The following is a 17,556-nucleotide window of genomic DNA, read 5'->3' on the forward strand; positions in this document are numbered from 1 at the left end:
CGCCTTACTATACATGGTCGTTTTTTTTTCGGCTCAAAATTTTTTCCCAAAATGCCTTACTATATATACATGGTAGTTTTTTTCGGCTAAAAAACCCTAACTATACATGGTCGTTTTTTTCGGCTAAAAATTTCGTCCAAAAATGCCTTACTACATGGTCGTTTTTTTCGGTCAAAAACGCCTTACTATACATGGTCGTTTTTTTTCGGCTAAAAACGCCGTATTATGCATGGTCGTTTTTTTTCGGCTAAAAACGCCTTACTATACATGGTCGTTTTTTTCGGCTAAAAATTTCGTCCAAAAATGCCTTACTGTACATGGTCGTTTTTTTGGTCCAAGAAGGCCTTACTATACATGGTCGTTTTTTTTTTTTCGGCTAAAAACGCAAGGATGCTGTGCAAGTGGTTTGCATATCTGCCACACAGTTCGAAGCAGTTTGAACAAACATCAACCAGGTCATTTTGACACGTCATCATTGCTTCTGAAGTTCAATTTGTAAGTGCAGTACGATGATCTAAATTGTGTTGAAAAAAAAATCTATGCCCGTTTTGTTTTAAATCCGTTAGTTTAGCCATATAAGCCAGGAAGTTGGGTGATTTTCCGAGAACAAAAGGCCAGATGCAAGTTCTTACAAGCACGGCAGCCGAGCAGTTTGCGCAATTTTAAGTAAAACATCCATTCAATTAATACACATCCTTCAGTCACACACCCTCAAGATTATTATTGTCATTGCTCCATGAGTTATCATCATAAGTATTGGGTTTTTATTTACATCACATGACAACACCAATGTGCAAAAATTGTAGGTTGACTTTTTATTACAAAAAAGGTGACAAATAAATACAACCAAAACAATGTAAAAATAGGTTGTTGGGTGCTTGCTCTCAAATGTCATTGGTCCCTGGCATTAAGATTAAAAAAAAAAAAATTTGATAAAAAGATAACATTTCACAAACAAATAGCACCATCATGAAATGGCCATGCCAGCCCTGCTGACTGGGCTTGACACAAACAATTGCACTCGAACAATCACGCTCATTCCAAAACAAGCCAAAAGAACGCAAAGTCAGTCTAGAAAAAGATATTATATCAAATATATTATATTTGATATAAATATATTAATTTCCACGTTGTCGCAGAGACAAGGCAGTCTTGACTGACCAAAGTGTTTCCAGTCACTGGCTTCAACGTGTGTCAAGAAGGCATCCAGATCAGTTGTACAATCGCGTAGAGCAAGAGATCAACGCCTGTGTGAGTGTGTGTGAGAAAGAGAGACAGAGAGTTGAAACATTCGACTGCCTGATTGCACAGCATTGATGTTAAGAGATGACAGAAAAAAAAATGTTGTGACAACAGGGAAAAGACTGAGTGAAATGTCAATGAGGTTAGCGGGCGAGCAGGAAGGTGAGTCCGGCGAGGCCCACGCCGGCCGCAGCCAACAGCGCCGTCTTCATGGATGCATCCTGACCGGACTGTCTGCTGCTGCACCACTTGCAGAAACCCTCCTGCAACAGCAAGCACATGGAGAAAACCATTAAGCAATCATTCATTTGACACACAAACACACACACACATATTTTTATAAGACTGTTTGTGAATCAGTCATTACAAAAAAAAATAAAATAAAAAAAAATTATATGAAAATAGTTACAATACAAAAACCAAAAAATCACAAAGTACATGAGGTAAAAATACAAAACCATCAATAAAGTTGTCATCTTACAAGAATTTATTTAAAGCATAAAGTTTGAATATTTAAAAAAATACGACAATAAATTAGCAAAATTACAAAAGTAAGATTATGGTTCGAACAAAATATTTTGGTGAGATGAGTAATATTGCCATCTTTGTCGAAGAATAAAGCTGTAAGATTTCAAGAAAAAAAATCATGTAAATGAAGTTATAATATTAAAGACTTGCCTCATATTGCAAGAATAAAATCCATAATCTTGAGAGGAAAAAAAAGTGTATTCGGATATAAAGTTGTAGTATCAGAAGAAACAACTCATAATCTCACACTAAAAAGGCTATAGAATATTACCCCCGCCCACCAAAAAAGGTGCTCTGCTTTCAAGTGGCACAGGGCTCAACTAACTGCTAAAGAAAAAAAAAAAAAGAACACATTGGAGAGTGCAGGTAAAAAGACGACAAAGAGCACATCCCACCTGTTGTCGTCGTGTACACAGCTGCTGCTTTGTCTCACGACAACAACTACTACACAACTTTGCCGCACCGCTAACTGACTGCGCACGCATGCACGCACGCAACTTCAAGCCCATGTGGCTGAGCTGCCTTTCTGGCAGTTGAAGGCAGCTGCCAACTCAACAACAGGAGGGGCCTGCGTGCGCGCGTTTGTGTGTGTTCCCATTCGCAAAAGCAGACAGCCCAGTGTGGCTATAAATGCCTTTTTATGAAGCGTCTTGGTTCAAATTTAGATTTTCCAGTGGTCCCAAAAAAAAAAAAAAAAAAAAAGCACGAGGTCAACAAGCAGTCTGTCAGCAGAGCGTCAATCCAAACGTGAAACCAAAAACCGAAAAACATGCTCATGTGTATCATGTAAGCAACCTTTGAATGTTGAGTGTAAATGTGCGTTTGGGTGCTTTCCAGTGTCGAGACATTTGAGTGACCTTCACTTTCAAGTCACATTGGGACTTTTTTTTTTTTATAGCACATACCACTGGAAACTTTCAGCTATCAGGCATTAGCCTCACAATTTGCATTTCTAGAAGTGACTGAAGAGTACATTTACACATTTAAATGCCAACTAAAAAACGTTTTTTTCCCCCCTTGTTGTTGCATTGCACTTTCATGTAGCGAGGGGGACAACCCCAACATTGAGCTTCCAAATAAGTGAAGAGGCCACGAGGTCTCAAGAAACAAAAACGTAAACCCATCAGCTACTTTTTGGAAGCAAGACAGCAAAAGCAGCAGATTACGCTTTGTGTGGATTGTCAACTTCTATCCGCTCATCACATGCTACAAAAATAAAGATCAGCTCAATAAAGGTTCTGTCCAAAGATTCACACTTCCACCCTTGTGCCCTCAATTGCACATTCGCTGTCACAAGACGCCACCAGATGATACCGCAGCCCTATATGAAGCTCTTCAACTAACTTTAACATAGTTCCTAGGTGCCAAGATGGTGGTAAAGCACTACATGAAGCTCCTCAACTCTCTTTATCGTATTTCCTTGGCACCAACATACCATAAAAGCAGAACACTTTTTTAAAACAGCAAGGTGGCCTGATGATGAAACAGCAAAAATAAATAAATAAAATTTAAAAAATCCACTAATTGACAAATTAAGCTTAATGAAAAATTTGGGAGTTTTTTCATCGAAATGGCACTCTTGGCTTATAAAGGCTAGTGCAATGGAAATGTATTACTTTTACGATGCATCTTTAAACCAGGAGTGCCATCTGGAGAAGTAAAACATCTCACAAATGCTTCATGGAGCTTCATTTTCCCATTACTACGATGCGCAAGTAGCAAATCACAAATGTACTTATGATATATTCTAAAAGCTTTTTGAGACTTTTTTTGTGATGGATTGCTCTCATGTAAAATATGTGCTTTAATTCAATCACGGTGGAAAAACACTAGTTTACAAATTCTACGTGCTAACAGTACTGTAGGTGCAGAAAGTTAAAGATGGTGCAAGCACCTACCCAGCCATTGTTCTCCAGCATCCACTCCTTCTTTTCCTCGATCAGAAAGTCAGCGATGGTCTCTGCCAGCTTCCTGCAGATTTGGGGCCAATCGTTGAGGTCCAGCCTCAACTTGGTGATGGTGGTGGTCTCCTCCTCCTCATTGTCCTCCAGCAGCCTCCTGGCTAGCACTCCCGTGAAGGCGAAGACAGACACCACTCTCCCCCAGTTCAGGAATCCATCGTTCACCATCTCTTGCATCACACTCCTGAGACCAGAGCACAGGTCTGGCCAGCACCCCCGGACGAAGGTCTGCACCAGGTTCTGGAAGGTGGCCTCATAGAGTGACTCGGCGTGCCGGCCCATGCGCCTCATGGTGGCAGCCGCCTCGCTGGGAGGGAGAGGGGCCTCACTGGGGTCTGCTGTGAGACACAGGCCAATGTAGTCCTCGGCTATGGCCAGGCTCTCATTCCACAGCCCGCACGACGACATGTTCTGCAAACGCACATGCAACAACACGGTTGGTTCATTTGCACTTCAAACTATTTATATAAACAATTGTTAACTTTGGAGGGGAGTAGTGTTGGCGCCATTTCCTTGCTATTCGCTCATAGTTACTAGTCGTTAACTTACTGTAAGTCAAATACAAAATCACGGTTGGTCAAACACCAGTGGTCCTCTCTTTAAAACAGTACCAACTAAATGTGGAACGGTGTCAACATTTCAGATGACCAATATTATCATAATTATTCGTATTAGAACGATGTCACTCGAACAGACACTCGAGTCTACAGCGTGTTCCAACGTAAAAGAGTTACGTTGCGTGCGTAGCAAAATAACCCGTCCGTAAACCGGGAATCACCTCTCACGTGTGCCATTATCAAAGCTCCAAGATGAAACAATTTCAAGGTGACTAGCAGATATTATATCTCATCGGTTGGTGGCTTTTCATGAAACTGTTACCTGTATTTTTTCTGACCACTACTATGTTGGGTTAGCGATAGACGAGCGTGCATACCGACCTACGTACATTCGGACGTACGTAAAATTCTCGTTACTTCGCAACCGTTGGAACGGAACTATGGTACAGTACTCCATCGTAAACCAGCCGTTGTGATGAGGCAAACTACCTCCTGTAGTGTGCCTCATCAGAACCTCCAGATCAACCAACTAAACACGATTGAAATAGTCTTTTTTGTAAAACATGTTCAACTTCTACAGAAGAGAAAAGATGTACGAATGGTTAGAAAAATGACAGCGGCCATACATACGTCAAGGCGTCTGTATCGTCTCATTGTAAAATGGTTTTGAACGCCGAAGCCGGGTAACAAATGTGACCTAAATAAGACCCGAGTCACCGCGCGACTTCCCTGTAAAACATTACCGAGTGAAACACAATACACAACGTAGTTTCCCCGGTTAAGACAAGGTTTGTGCCGGTGAACTTGAGGGTTTTGCTCGCCGGCTAGCCACAAGGCTAGCTGGCCGTTGATGTGTTACCAGAGCAATGGTCGACACAAAGGACCCAATTCACCTCACCGGCTCTCAAAAACTCCACCAAGCCGAAGCCCCTCCGTACATAGACCCCGCATTGATGCCGCAAAATACATTAAATACATATAGCGACATACAAATGGAAATATATATAACATATAATATGAAATAAAAGCACTTACCCTCCCAGCGATAATAAGACGACTGTACTCTGCAGCGCAAAAAAGACCGGCGGCGGGCGGAAGGAGACGGAAGGAGGCTTGTGATACTTCGGTGGACTGATGTATAAATGCGCCGGCGCAGGTTATGGCGTTTATAAGGAAATTGACATGAAAGAGGTCGTAAGGCCTTTGTGACGTCAATGATTTCCTTTTTCGCTGAAACAACATCAAAGACTTCAAAGACGATTTTGGGGGGGGGGGGGGGGGGAGAGAGACACCAGAAACACTGTGAAAACGCAAGTTTTGCTCGCTGATTTGAAACAATGATTTCCTTTTTCGCTGAAACAACATCAAAGACTTCAAAGACGATTTTGGGGGGGGGGGAGAGAGACACCAGAAACACTGTGAAAACGCAAGTTTTGCTCGCTGATTTTGAAGCTGATAAATATTTTTTCCAACACATAATATAACACATTCATTTCAATAAATAAATACAGAAACAAATACAGGAGGTGCAGTTTTATTCCCTCCTTGTTGCAGTCTATAGACTGCGTAAAGTGTTAGATGAGGGCCAAAATTGACCAGTATTTAGGACAATGGGATCAAATCAGCTGATTCAAGTCTTATTTTATAAGGTGATTAAATCAATTGTGAAATGGGTTGTCTGTAGCATTAACGAGGTGATAAACTATTTACTCACCCTTAATCACTCTAATGTCACTGAGTGACGGTTGTTTGTGGATGATCAGAGTATATCAAAACGTGTCATGTTAATTTATGTTCAGTATGAAATTCCACACGTGAGTCTGTTAAAAAGGGATACTCAATAAAGCCTACGGTAGATTTCTTTCTGTGGTTGTAGGGTCAAACTTTCCAAATTCATTGACATTGACTGTGTCCCAAACAGTGTACACAATGGTGATCTGCTTGAGAGATCAGCATGAGGAAGAACAGAAAGAACATGTTTGCCCTGAAGTCAAATAAGTGAAGGCAAACACAAAGCAGTTTAATGCATCTGCTGTTATTTTATTTTGCCTTTTTACACTGGAATTCCCTCATGTGTCCCTAACACGAGGTACTTTCCCACCTAATATTCATTCTACACGCAGAGAAATTGTGAGTCAAACTGGTGAAACAGAGATTCCGTCAGACAGTTCTGTATTTTTTTTTAATGGTAGAAAAACAGCCTATCAATATTCTCAAGACCTTTAAACCTGTTCTGTAACAAATTCAAGACGTGTCACTGACTAAAGGGTCAATATCAGGTCTTGTGGCCCGTTGACTCAAACAAAAGTTTTTTTTTTTTCCCCAACATGCATGCTCATAGGGGAGCATGTTCTTTTAAAAATATATGTACAGTAGATGGATCCCACATTCTAAAACATGCATGGTACCGTAGGTGTATTGATCAGTCCAAATTGTCCCGAGGTGTGAATGTGAGCGCAAATGGTTGTTTTGCTATGCTATTTGTTGTGCTCCCTCCCTGCTGCCCAGAGACAGCTGGGATAGGCTCCAGCACAACATTTTCTTTGCAAAAAGTTCAATGCAGCCTCACAAGTCTAAAGACGGTATTTTGATTAACGTTGCACAAACACAAGATTAATCAGAATACTGTGTTTAGACTCATGCATAGAACATACAACTGTAGAGATATTTTGGGGTTGACTTCCCCTTTAAATGGCCATACAATTTTTATTCTTGATCCAATCTCCACTGTTGGAGTTTATATCGAGTCGTGTATTTAATTGCATACATTTGAATACCACACATTTCTGATGCAATTGTGTTTAATGCCGATTGGAGGTTTACAGTCAATTCAAATAAGGTACAATGCAGAAAAATTACAACTAAGACAGTGCTTGAATTAGAATAAATCCAATTCGCGACAAATTGCTGTCCTTTCAGTTTCATTCTCAGACAATACAATCTACTGTGTTCATGGACAAAGCCATCTGCGTTTGAAATTAGTCTCCTTTGTCACTTCACACATTAAACTGATTGTAGAGTGACATCACCCAGCTATTATGAGAATAATATACCACGACCACTTCGTGTTAAAAGAAATACCCTAACATTTATGATGTTTTTTAACATGTTTTTCAGATTATCATCTCATTGAAGGTTTTTATTTATCGGGCTTGTGTCTTTGTCCTGCTGAAGGATGGTTTAAACACTTCTGTTGATTCCAGATCATCGCACGTTGAGACTAGGCCCAAATCTGCATTACAGAAGAGTGAAGATTAACAATGTTAACATTTCAGCCTAACACAATACTTTTCTCTTAAAACAAAACAAAACAAAACAAAAGCATGCTGTATTTCTATGTATGTGACAAGAAATCAAAACATGACTTGAGACATTTTAAGTACAGTAAGTCGTGGTTTTACGATGGGGAAGGTGTGATTATGCAACACCTTATATCTAATTCCATTACTTTTCAATCATGTGGAAATATGAACAAACAAACAAAAGAATAAGGAGCCTCTCACCCTTAAGGTGTTATCCCAAGAGGCAGAGCAGAGCGCCGTGCCGTCCGGTGACAATCGGACTCTGCTGACGCGGTTCTCGTGACCATACATTGTGGAAATGCGAGTTCCCTTTAGAACATCCCACACGTTTATGGCGTAGTCGTTGTAGCCGGCGAAGAGCAGGCGACCTGAGAGGAAGGAAGAGGAAGTGTGACCGAGAGTCGAATATAGACAATGTTCTTGAGAAAGGAAACTTTATTTTTTTCCGATTTACCACTGAGGGAAAAGTCCACGGTAGATGCTCCGAAGATGATGCTGTCTTTTTGGTAGACGGCCACTTCGCGGTCAGCACGTAAATCGTAGAAGCGACACTGAAACAACCATAGAAGCATACTCATTAAAGGGGACATATTTTTAAAAAAACTTTCGAATGCCTTGCAGACAAACAGCAGATATCAGGAAAAAACATTGTTTAAATGCAAGTTTTTTTTGGCCAATTTTTTTTTTTATACATATCGCAGAAACCTAGCATTTTAACAATGTGGCGACTTTTTATGTCCAATGTAGAGCAGAAGAGAAGTGAACCAATATGGTCACAGACGAGTGAGGAATGAGGCTGTCTCACTTTCCTTTCTGCTCATGACAATGATGAGAATGTTCCATAAACATGAGCAAGGTTCCAAACATACACACACATCATATTGCAGAACAGGAATAATGTGACCCACCGTGGCGTCATCAGAGGCAGATGCAAACGCATCTCCGCTGGGGTAGTACCTAAAAACACAAGGGGGTGGATGAAGATTATGATGAAGATCTGATTGCTGTCATCGATACCAGTGTAGACTCAATACGAAACCAAACAATTCAGACAACCATGTAACATTTTCACATTCAACTTGGACTTAGTTCGAGTGAACACAACATGGGAAAAAAAAATAAAAAATACCTCGTGCTGCTAAGCACAAGGTATTTGTGGAACATGTTTTATTTATAGTGTGTGCTGCACTCACTTGACACAGTTAATGTCAGACTGGTGGTTCTCAAAGGACTGGATGTTCTGACCAGAACGCATGTCCCACACGTTGGCCTTCTTATCACAGCCCTGATAAGATGCACCGTACACAGCGACAGTTGATATGATCAAGCAGAAACAATACATGGAAAAGTATCTGTGTGTGTCTCTCACGCCGGAGACAAAAGTGTTGCCGGTCTCTGAGGGGGCGAGGTCCAGCGACAAGACGTCCGCCGTGTGACCATGGAAGCTCTGCAGCAGCTGAGCACTCTCCACGTCCCACAGAGCACATGTGCCATCACCGCTGCTTGTAAGGAGCTTGAGAACACACACACGCACACACACACACACACACAAAAACAAACAAATCATTTAATTGATTGTGATTAATTGCTACTCTGTAAGGTTTTGGGTGCCAGGGAAAACTGACACAACTGCAACTAAAATTCAAGAAAAAACAATAACCCATTTTTGTTCATGAAATAAAAAATGAAAATTACTGCAAAAATAAAAACACATGGGCGGTCCGGTAGTCCAGTGGTTAGCACGTCGACTTCACAGTGCAGAGGTTCAATTCCAGTGCCTCCCTGTGTGGAGTTTGCATGTTCTGCGTGGGTTTTCTCCGGGTACTCCGGTTTCCTCCCACGTTCCAAAAACATGCATGGCAGGCTGATTGATCACACTAAATTGTCCCTAGGTGTGAGTGTGAGCGCGCATGGTTGTTCGTCTCTGTTTGCCCTGCAATTGGCTGGCGACCGGTTCAGGGTGTCCCCCGCCTACTGCCCGTAGATGGCTGGGATAGGCTCCAGCACCCCCCGCGACCCTAGTGAGGAGAAAGCGGTTCGGAAGATGAATGAATGATTAAAAACACATATAAAACTAAAAGTAATACTACAGCCAATAAAAACTAATGAAGCGTTTTTGATCAAACGAAAGCTAATAAAAGCTAACAGACTTTTGTTAGCTTTTATATTTGATTGCTTTAAAAACAAATTAAAATCAACCAGATTTAAAATCTAAAAGTCAATGAAAAATCCCAAACTATTATTACTATGCGACTCTAAAGAGCAATGACATTAATTCATGGATGGATAGTTGCGCTACCACAACACTGGAACAAATTCTCCAGGTAGCATTTTTCTGCTTTTTCAATACAACACTTACTCTCATTCCATTAAAATATTGACAGGGAAATTGTTTTGTCCTCATAATGAGACAATTATCAAATGGCTGTCTGAATAGGGATGACAACAGAGACAAAAATCACGATGAAATATGGTCAAACAATGCAATAAAACATAAATGTAATCAATGACACTTTTACAATAATAATTTCAACAGAAGCACTTTATGATTCTTCATGCGAATGATTTCTCAAAATGTGCTCCTTCTTGTGGTACATAAAAGGATCACTTAAAAGACCCTGTAAAGTGAATTCAAAGATTTGTTGGTAAATACTGAAGATTGACAACAATGTAGAACTGAATTGTAGAGCTATGCTGTAGCGTCACACTCTTTTTCAACATGTCAGTTGTCAGGATTTTTCTGGGCGGTCGGTAAACCTGTGATGCGCTTGAGCTTTCTGGCAAGACTCTGGGCAAGTTTTGAACGCTTTCTTTCCATCAGTGGCACAATGGATTTGTAATGGCCACCATTTCGAGCATGGCAGAGTGCAGCAAAGCATGGCGATGTGTTCCCCCCTCACCCCCCCCCCCCCCCCAAAAAAAATCATCTCGTTCGTCAGGGGTCGTTCAAGGTCACACATGTTCGCCAAAAGGTCGCTGGTACTTTTCTTGTCGCCAAGGCCTTACGGCAAAATAAATAAATAAAAAAGCAAACGTTTGCACCCTCGAACGAACCTTGATGAACTACAACGTGAATGTACGTTCTGCTACCTTCGCCACCAGTCGCAATTGTTCGCCCCCTCAGTGGGATAGGGCTTTACACTGACTAGACTGCGAGTGTTATGTTCCATTTCCAAACGCACCTGAGTGTGGGCATGTGTTTGCTGCCATCTTCTGGTGAGATATAAAATTGCGCTTTTGTGTGTCAAAAGTGCCGACGGGCGACATATTCATTTTATACCAGCGGCTATGGGCCGTTAAAAGAGATGAGACAACATAAGCGGCTTGCGCGGTGAAGAAGGGACGACAAGCACTTAGGGGATGCAGGGCTCCATCAGCAGTCCCGGCGGGCGGACGGATTAGAGAAGGAATTCCCGCCGGATGAACCAATCCGGACGCACTTCCTGTTTTGCATCAACAGCAGAGCTCCGGTTGCAGCGCGAATGCGGCACAATTATCAGTAAGCCACAATTAGCGACAGGAGACCAGATGTAAGAAGCGCTGATCCGACGTGAGCGCTTTCGCATGGAGTGCATGTGTATGTGTGCGCGCGCATGAAAATAAATATGGCCCATGTCACGCTTATCGCTAAAATGAATAGATTTCTTTCTGACTCGTGCATGAAGCTTTCTGCCTCAAGCTCTACTTAGCAGTATAAAGGCTGTCCTCGTGTGCCTGTGTGTGTGCCCTCAAGTCAGAATGTTCCACTCTGTCTGAGATAAAAGCCACTCCAGTTCTAAAAATACTGACAAGCGAGGACCAATAACCCCCCTTTGTCTCTGTCACCCTCGCCTCACACTAACCTCACTGCACCCCCGCCATCCCTTTCCACCATGCTCCCACTCTTATATTTGGCCCCTACGGCCTCCTCTTCACTCGTGTAGGGCGACTCTGTCATCAATCAAAGTGTGCACGCTAATAATATGACTGGCTTCGAGTTCATTCGAAATGAATTGGCGTCAGTGCAACAGGAGCTACAGTAGGTGACAAGCGGCCGGGTTCGAATTTAAAGTCAGCTACATTGGCCTTCAAAATCGAATGGCCTCCGTTGAAAATGGCGCTCACCTGCATGTCGGAGTTGGTGAAGGTGCATGCTGACAGGTAGTTGGTGTGCATGGCCACCGACTTCTTCTTCGTCATTGGGTTCTCGTTCGGGTCCATCGAGAGAGGGAACACACAACATTTGTTGTCCAGACCTCTGCGGCACAGTAAACGCACACGATGATGGGCAAAATAAGATTCGGGTTTACGATTGCTGATTTAAGAAGGATTAGGGTGTTAATTTAGGATTCCAAACCACAGTTAGGATTTCAAAATTAGGGTTTGAAAGTGGGGTTGTGGTATCGAGACAGGGTTAGCATTTCAGTCATACATTTTCAAATTGGGGGTTTAAACCATGATTAGTGTTGCAAACATGGGTTAGGGTATAAAATTAGGGCTTTCAATTTGGGTTTAAATTCAGGTTTGAAGGTAGGGTTACAGTTTCTATTATGAGTTAATATTAAGCAATAGGATGAAAATATGGTTAGGACGTAAAATGAAGGTCTGAAGGCAAGTTTAGAGTTAAGGTTTCAATCTGGAGTTACAGTTACAAATTAGGGTATCAAGAGCGGATTTGGATTTCAAATTACGGTTTCAAGGAAAGGCTCATGGTTCCAAACCAGGGTTAATGTTTCAAGATGGGGGGGGGGGGGGGGTGTTGTACTTTCAAATTATGCTTTCAAGAGAGGATTTGGGTTTCAAATGGTGGTTTCAAGGAAAGGCGCTTGGTTCCTAACCTGGGTTAGTGTTTCGGGCCTGGGTAAGACTTTCAATCTAGACTTCAATTTTCAACAAAGAGTTATGGATTCAAATGAAGGTTTCAAGACAGGGTTTTGGGTGACAAATTAGGGTTTTAAGACAGGTACACACCCGCACGCCACCGCACAACCTGAGGGAGCGTACGCACACGCCATCACCCACGTGCACGGCAGGCTCATGGCATGCTCCTGTAACAAAAACACCCACATACACAATGAGGATTATGTTTTTACATTCATGTTGTTCTCTAAGTCCACTTCGATGCATACACGTGATCTTTTAGCAAGTATTTTCATAGGCTCGTAGAAGCTGCCGTGTGAAGCGAGTGGACAGTGTGCCGGGTTCTACTGGCAGAACCTCTATTTTGTTGGTGTTGTTTTTTGTTTAATTTCATTGCGCAAACAATACATGGCTCACTCAGCATTTCTTCCTCTGAAAATTGTATTAAACATTTTGCTCAGCAACGAGCAAATGTGGTGACGGAAGAGATTTTACTGTAGTTGTTACTCGGAAAGTTTTTCCACTTCAACGGAATATATATAACCTGTCCAATAAACAATAAAAAAAAAATATATATATATATGTGACAATGAGAGGTTGTCTACAGCAGGGGTCCCCAACCACCGGGTCGAACATAGACAGACCGGCGAGCTGTGCCGTTAGCATATTTACTTCATCAGACGTGGCGCAATTATGCGCGACTTTACCCAATCGGAGTCCCTCTTCTAACATTGGGTTGCAAGTTGAAATAAACAGAATTCGTCAATAAATTAAAGAAGAAGCAGTACACAGAAAGCCATTGTAACAAATTGCCCAAAGCTATGGGCAGCCATGACTTCCGAAGATGACGCTATTTTGACAAGAGAAGTTCCTCCCCTGGCGGTATACCTCAACTGCGACATGGAGGCGGAAGCTGTGCGTGCTCTGTCATCTAACACAAGTGAATAAAATCAACCCGTTGAATCATTTGAACAAGTACAGTAGCACCCAAGTGATCAATTGGAAAGCATGAAAATGCGAGCAGAGTTTGCCTGCCCACGTAAACAGTCACACTTTAGTCGCTAATAACGAGCAATCAATCGTGTCGTTTTCGTTGTTTTTTTTTTGCAAGTAGCAATGATGATAACCCGTATGTAGGATCGTAACTTTATTTATCCGAATTGGATGATTTCTTAATAGTTCACTGTATTATTTTATTTTACTCTATCCATTTGCTGTGCAGTAGAATACCAGTTTGAAATGAATGAAAATATAAACTGTCAATAAAATGTTGGGGACCATCAGTCTACAGCAGGCATGTCCAGCTCCGGGCCTGGAGGGCCACCGTCCTGCCTGTTTTCCAGCTCTCCCAGCCGCAACACACCTGATTCAGGTGATCAGCTCATCAGCCAGCTCTGAAGCACCATTAGAGGGATCATGAGTATTTGAATCAGGTGTGTTGCTCCTGGGAGAGCTGGAAAACGGGCAGGGCGGCGGCCCTTGAGGACCGACTTTGGACACCCGTGATCTACAGCACAATTATGTCATACAATTTAAGAACTTAACAAAAAATCTTTAAAAAAAATCATGCCTGGGACTGTATACTCATAGCCATAGAAATGTGGGTTTCAAAATGTAAAAGAAAAAAAACCCTGTTTCCTCTTCAAATTGTTGAGCAGGTTTTAAATACTAGGGGGGGAAAAAAATTGAAGCATTTGTCACTTATTATAGTTAACTTACCTTATTCAGAGTGAATGCATCCCACACAATTACTCTACCCTCCTACAAGACAAAAAAAATATGGAAACGTTAACTCAGAAACACACTCATGTAAAGTACATACAGTGGATCTGTGGTTTTCGAACAATTCATACGTGTGTATGTGTGTGTGTGTATGTCTACCTGCGAAGAGCTGACCATACGCCGCTTGTCTTTGCACCAGTCCATGCACAACACTTTGTTGTTGTGACCCTTGAGCACACGTCTGGTCTTGATGGACAGAGATGACAACACCTCCACCTTCTCTGCCACCTTGCTTACTGCACACAAACATGCAACACATTAGGATGGATTCACCACACTGCTTCATTAAACCTCAGAAATATTCAGCCGATTTTCATAAGTGCACTTGATCATTACAAAGAGTTACCTTAAAGATATTGTGGTTAGAGCAACAACTTATTTCTGATAAGGTTACACAAATATAAAAGCTGTAAAAAATATTCTGCCTTTACAAAATAATGGTTAGTTCTGAAAGGTGTTCATAAAAATATATATTACTGTGGTTACATTGCACTATATATATATATATATATATATATATATCGCGAAATGCATGTCATATTTAGATTTAGTTACCTTGTTTATACGTGCCAGCTCCTCTACCCAAACGTTTCATTAGAAATGCAAATACAGTACATGTTTTCCAATTATAAACCAAAAACGGCAACCGTTGTCTCACCCCCTTTAATGACAGGAAGCGTCTGCCAAAATGGTCACTATAGAATTGCCATGTGTTTGGCGTGACTTACACTCGACGTCGTTGAGCTTGTTCCTCTCCTCATCCAACTTCTTCTTTAAATTGGCGCTTTCCCTCTTGAGCGAGGCCAGACTTTCCCCCGCCTGGAGCCCCTGACACGCCATCTTCGCACATCCAACCACACAATCGGCACACACAAAACGTTCAGGAGGACATTCAATGGCGGAATTGGGAAGAACCGCGAAAAGAATGCTTGTGAACAGTGAAGGAAGCGTCCCGCGCGGGTTCCGTTCAGCGAGTGTGCGTGCCCGCGCACGCGCGCGCGACACTCTTACGGCACGTGCGCCTTTCCGGTTGGAAGGCCCCGCCCCCACCTGTGCCTCTCACGCTGCTTCACCGTGTGTCTACCACTCACCAACGCCACCAGAGTTGGCAAAGATACCAACTTTGTACTGAAATCAAAGTACAGATACTTGTGTAAAAATACTCTGTCTAAGTTTAAATATATTTATAATGTTTTTTTTAAACTTTGTTCGTAATTATATTTATTTGATAGGAGGCAGGCTTTTTTCCCCATGGTGTATCATCCACAAACATACTGTATTCCGATGTGGAATAATGTTGTAACATCTTTCTGAAACATTCTTCTTATGCGTCTATTGGTATTGATAGGACGGCTAAAGAAACACACTTTTCCCCGCAGTTGCACCTGTTTTATGTGACAACACTATGAAGCAAAAATACTGTCAAAATCGAGTGTTACTTTTGCAGTCAATACCAGTAAAGCAGATGGAATTTGGGACATGACTGCATTACCTTCTCCACGCAGAAGGAGCAGTAGTTGATGGGCTCTGTCTTGATGTAGATGTTTATGAGTGGGCTGGCCTTGTCGCAGCTCTCACAAGGGCCAAAGGTGGCCGCCACAAATGTCTGGTCACACATGACTGCACTTGGGATCGCACAATACGCCTGTGATACACACAATCAAGCAAAGCACAGCAATTTAAATTGTTACGCTGCATCTTGGCCATCTTGAATTTCTCATTTCGTGTGCGTGTGTGTGTGTGTGTGTGTGCGCGTGTGTGCGTGTGCGTATGCGTGTGCGTGTGTGTAGATAAGTAAATGGTAATCTCGTCAAGCCTGATCCTCCCGTAGGAGAGCAGGACTGCTATTCTAGGAGCAGCACCAACACTCAGAATAAAAACACTTTACCAACAAAAAAGAGAGAATTATGCTCCCCCTCCCCTTTTTTCTACAATAAATACCCGAATTTCATTTCTATTCAAGTTTGCATGTTCTTCCCGTGCCTCGCTCCGAGTACTCCGATTTCCTCCCACATTCCAAAAACATGCATGGTAGGTTGATTTAACACTCTCTGTTGTCCTTAGGTAAGATTGTGAATGGTTGTTTGTCTCTGTGTGCCCTGCGATTGGCTGATAACCGGTTCAGGGTGTATCCCGCCTGCTCCCCGAAGACAGCTGGGATAAGTTCCAGCACACCCGCGACCCTCGTGAGGAGAAAGCGGATCAGAAAATGGATGGATGGACAATACATTATTTTATGCATTTACCTGTTGACTAATTTGACTGCAGAGCACTGTCATACAATTCCAAAGGTCCTCCTAATATATACGGAATAACATACACACTGCATAATAGTCTGTACTAAATAGACAAGGGACATGATTCTTACCTCAGAGGAGATTTTTTTGGGCGGGTTACGTTTCTGTATGTCAAGCAGGTATTTCGTCCCGGTGGAAGTGAGTTGAGTTTTGCACTGAAGAGGATTGCAACTAAGCTTCTTATGGAAATGCTTCAGCTTGTGACTCTGCCCTGCTTCGACTGGATACACCTGGTGCCACCATCAAGGAACATACAAAATAAATAGGTGTAGAGCAAAAAGAATTCTGCAACATTTGAAAAATCAGTTAACAGCTGACATTCAAATAATCAAAATTTTTGCGCCATTGAGGAAAATCAACACAAGACTGAGGTCTAATCTTTTATCAATATTGAGTGCGTTGCGCTTTTATGCTACTGGAAGGGGGCCACTATTTAAAATCAAAGAATAATAATCCTGGAAATTCATTCATTTGATCCACTTAAGGGTCGCGGGGTGTGCTGGAACTTATCCCAGCTGTCTTCGGGCAGCAGGCGGGGTACACCCTGAACCAGTTGCCAGCCAATCGCAGGGCACACAAACACGAACAACTATCCACGCTGACACTCACGCCTTGAGACAATTTTGAGTGTTCAATCAGCCTGCCGCGCATGTTTTTGGAATGTGGGAGGAAACCAGAGGACCCGGAGAAAACCCAGGCAGGCCCGGGGAGAACTTGCAAACTCCACACAGGGAGGCCGTAGCTGGAATTGCACCCGGTACCTCTGCACTGTGAGGTCAACGCGCTAACCACTGGACTACCCGGCCGCCATCCCTGGAAATTTAGAAGACAATTTAAAGCTAACAAGAAACATGTAGCAACTTGTCTGGCCTTGGATGTGCTTCAAAACAACACCCCCAAAAAAAGGAACAAAAACAAATGAATTGGCCTTGGTGCTCCAATACTTTTGGAGGGGACTGTACATTCTCTTTCGATTAATTGCTGGTTTGTCACAAGCTCACGCTAAAGCTAATGACGCCAAAAACTTTATCCAAAGGGGAAAGAGACA

General features: G+C 42.3%; 2 protein-coding genes across 3 annotated transcripts; both read right to left on the bottom strand.

The window, feature by feature from the left end:
- Positions 1 to 800: 800 nt before the first annotated feature.
- bcl2l10 (BCL2 like 10) lies at positions 801 to 5,415 on the bottom strand. Of its 2 annotated transcripts, none has more exons than XM_086107338.1 (3): positions 5,324 to 5,415; positions 3,669 to 4,142; positions 801 to 1,505 (listed from the first exon to the last, which is right to left on the bottom strand). In XM_086107338.1, the coding sequence occupies exons 2-3, from the start codon at positions 4,137 to 4,139 to the stop codon at positions 1,386 to 1,388; spliced, it is 591 nt and encodes a 196-aa protein (XP_085963464.1). In that variant the 5' UTR covers positions 4,140 to 4,142; positions 5,324 to 5,415; the 3' UTR covers positions 801 to 1,385. The 2 variants fall into 2 exon arrangements, with proteins under 2 accessions (XP_085963464.1, XP_085963465.1); XM_086107339.1 differs by lacking the exon at positions 5,324 to 5,415 and adding an exon at positions 5,032 to 5,155.
- A 1,656-nt stretch (positions 5,416 to 7,071) lies between these two features.
- On the bottom strand, positions 7,072 to 16,732 carry gnb5b (guanine nucleotide binding protein (G protein), beta 5b). Its single transcript, XM_086107337.1, has 13 exons — positions 16,580 to 16,732; positions 15,704 to 15,856; positions 14,940 to 15,051; positions 14,311 to 14,447; positions 14,149 to 14,190; positions 12,541 to 12,617; positions 11,695 to 11,827; positions 8,960 to 9,103; positions 8,784 to 8,875; positions 8,499 to 8,547; positions 8,045 to 8,141; positions 7,792 to 7,958; positions 7,072 to 7,520 (listed from the first exon to the last, which is right to left on the bottom strand). The coding sequence occupies exons 2-13, from the start codon at positions 15,827 to 15,829 to the stop codon at positions 7,509 to 7,511; spliced, it is 1,188 nt and encodes a 395-aa protein (XP_085963463.1). The 5' UTR covers positions 15,830 to 15,856; positions 16,580 to 16,732; the 3' UTR covers positions 7,072 to 7,508.
- Between the last annotated feature and the right edge of the window lie 824 nt (positions 16,733 to 17,556).

This window comes from Hippocampus guttulatus, chromosome 3, assembly GCF_054856545.1.
Source record: "Hippocampus guttulatus isolate MCC_2025c chromosome 3, RoL_Hgut_1.0, whole genome shotgun sequence".
In the NCBI taxonomy this organism is placed as follows: domain Eukaryota; kingdom Metazoa; phylum Chordata; class Actinopteri; order Syngnathiformes; family Syngnathidae; genus Hippocampus; species Hippocampus guttulatus.

Bases quoted from the DNA above. Each gene is read 5' to 3' on its own strand.
- bcl2l10 (XM_086107338.1), bottom strand. From the start codon at position 4,139: ATGTCGTCGTGCGGGCTGTGGAATGAGAGCCTGGCCATAGCCGAGGAC. The intron at 1,506-3,668 runs GTAGGTGCTTGC...TTGCTGTTGCAG, and splicing joins TGCTGGAGAACAATGGCTGG to GAGGGTTTCTGCAAGTGGTG.
- gnb5b (XM_086107337.1), bottom strand. From the start codon at position 15,829: ATGTGTGACCAGACATTTGTGGCGGCCACCTTTGGCCCTTGTGAGAGC. The intron at 14,448-14,939 runs GTAAGTCACGCC...GTTTGTGTGCAG, and splicing joins CAAGCTCAACGACGTCGAGT to TAAGCAAGGTGGCAGAGAAG. The intron at 11,828-12,540 runs GTGTGTACCTGT...ACTGTGCCGCAG, and splicing joins GGTTGTGCGGTGGCGTGCGG to AGGTCTGGACAACAAATGTT.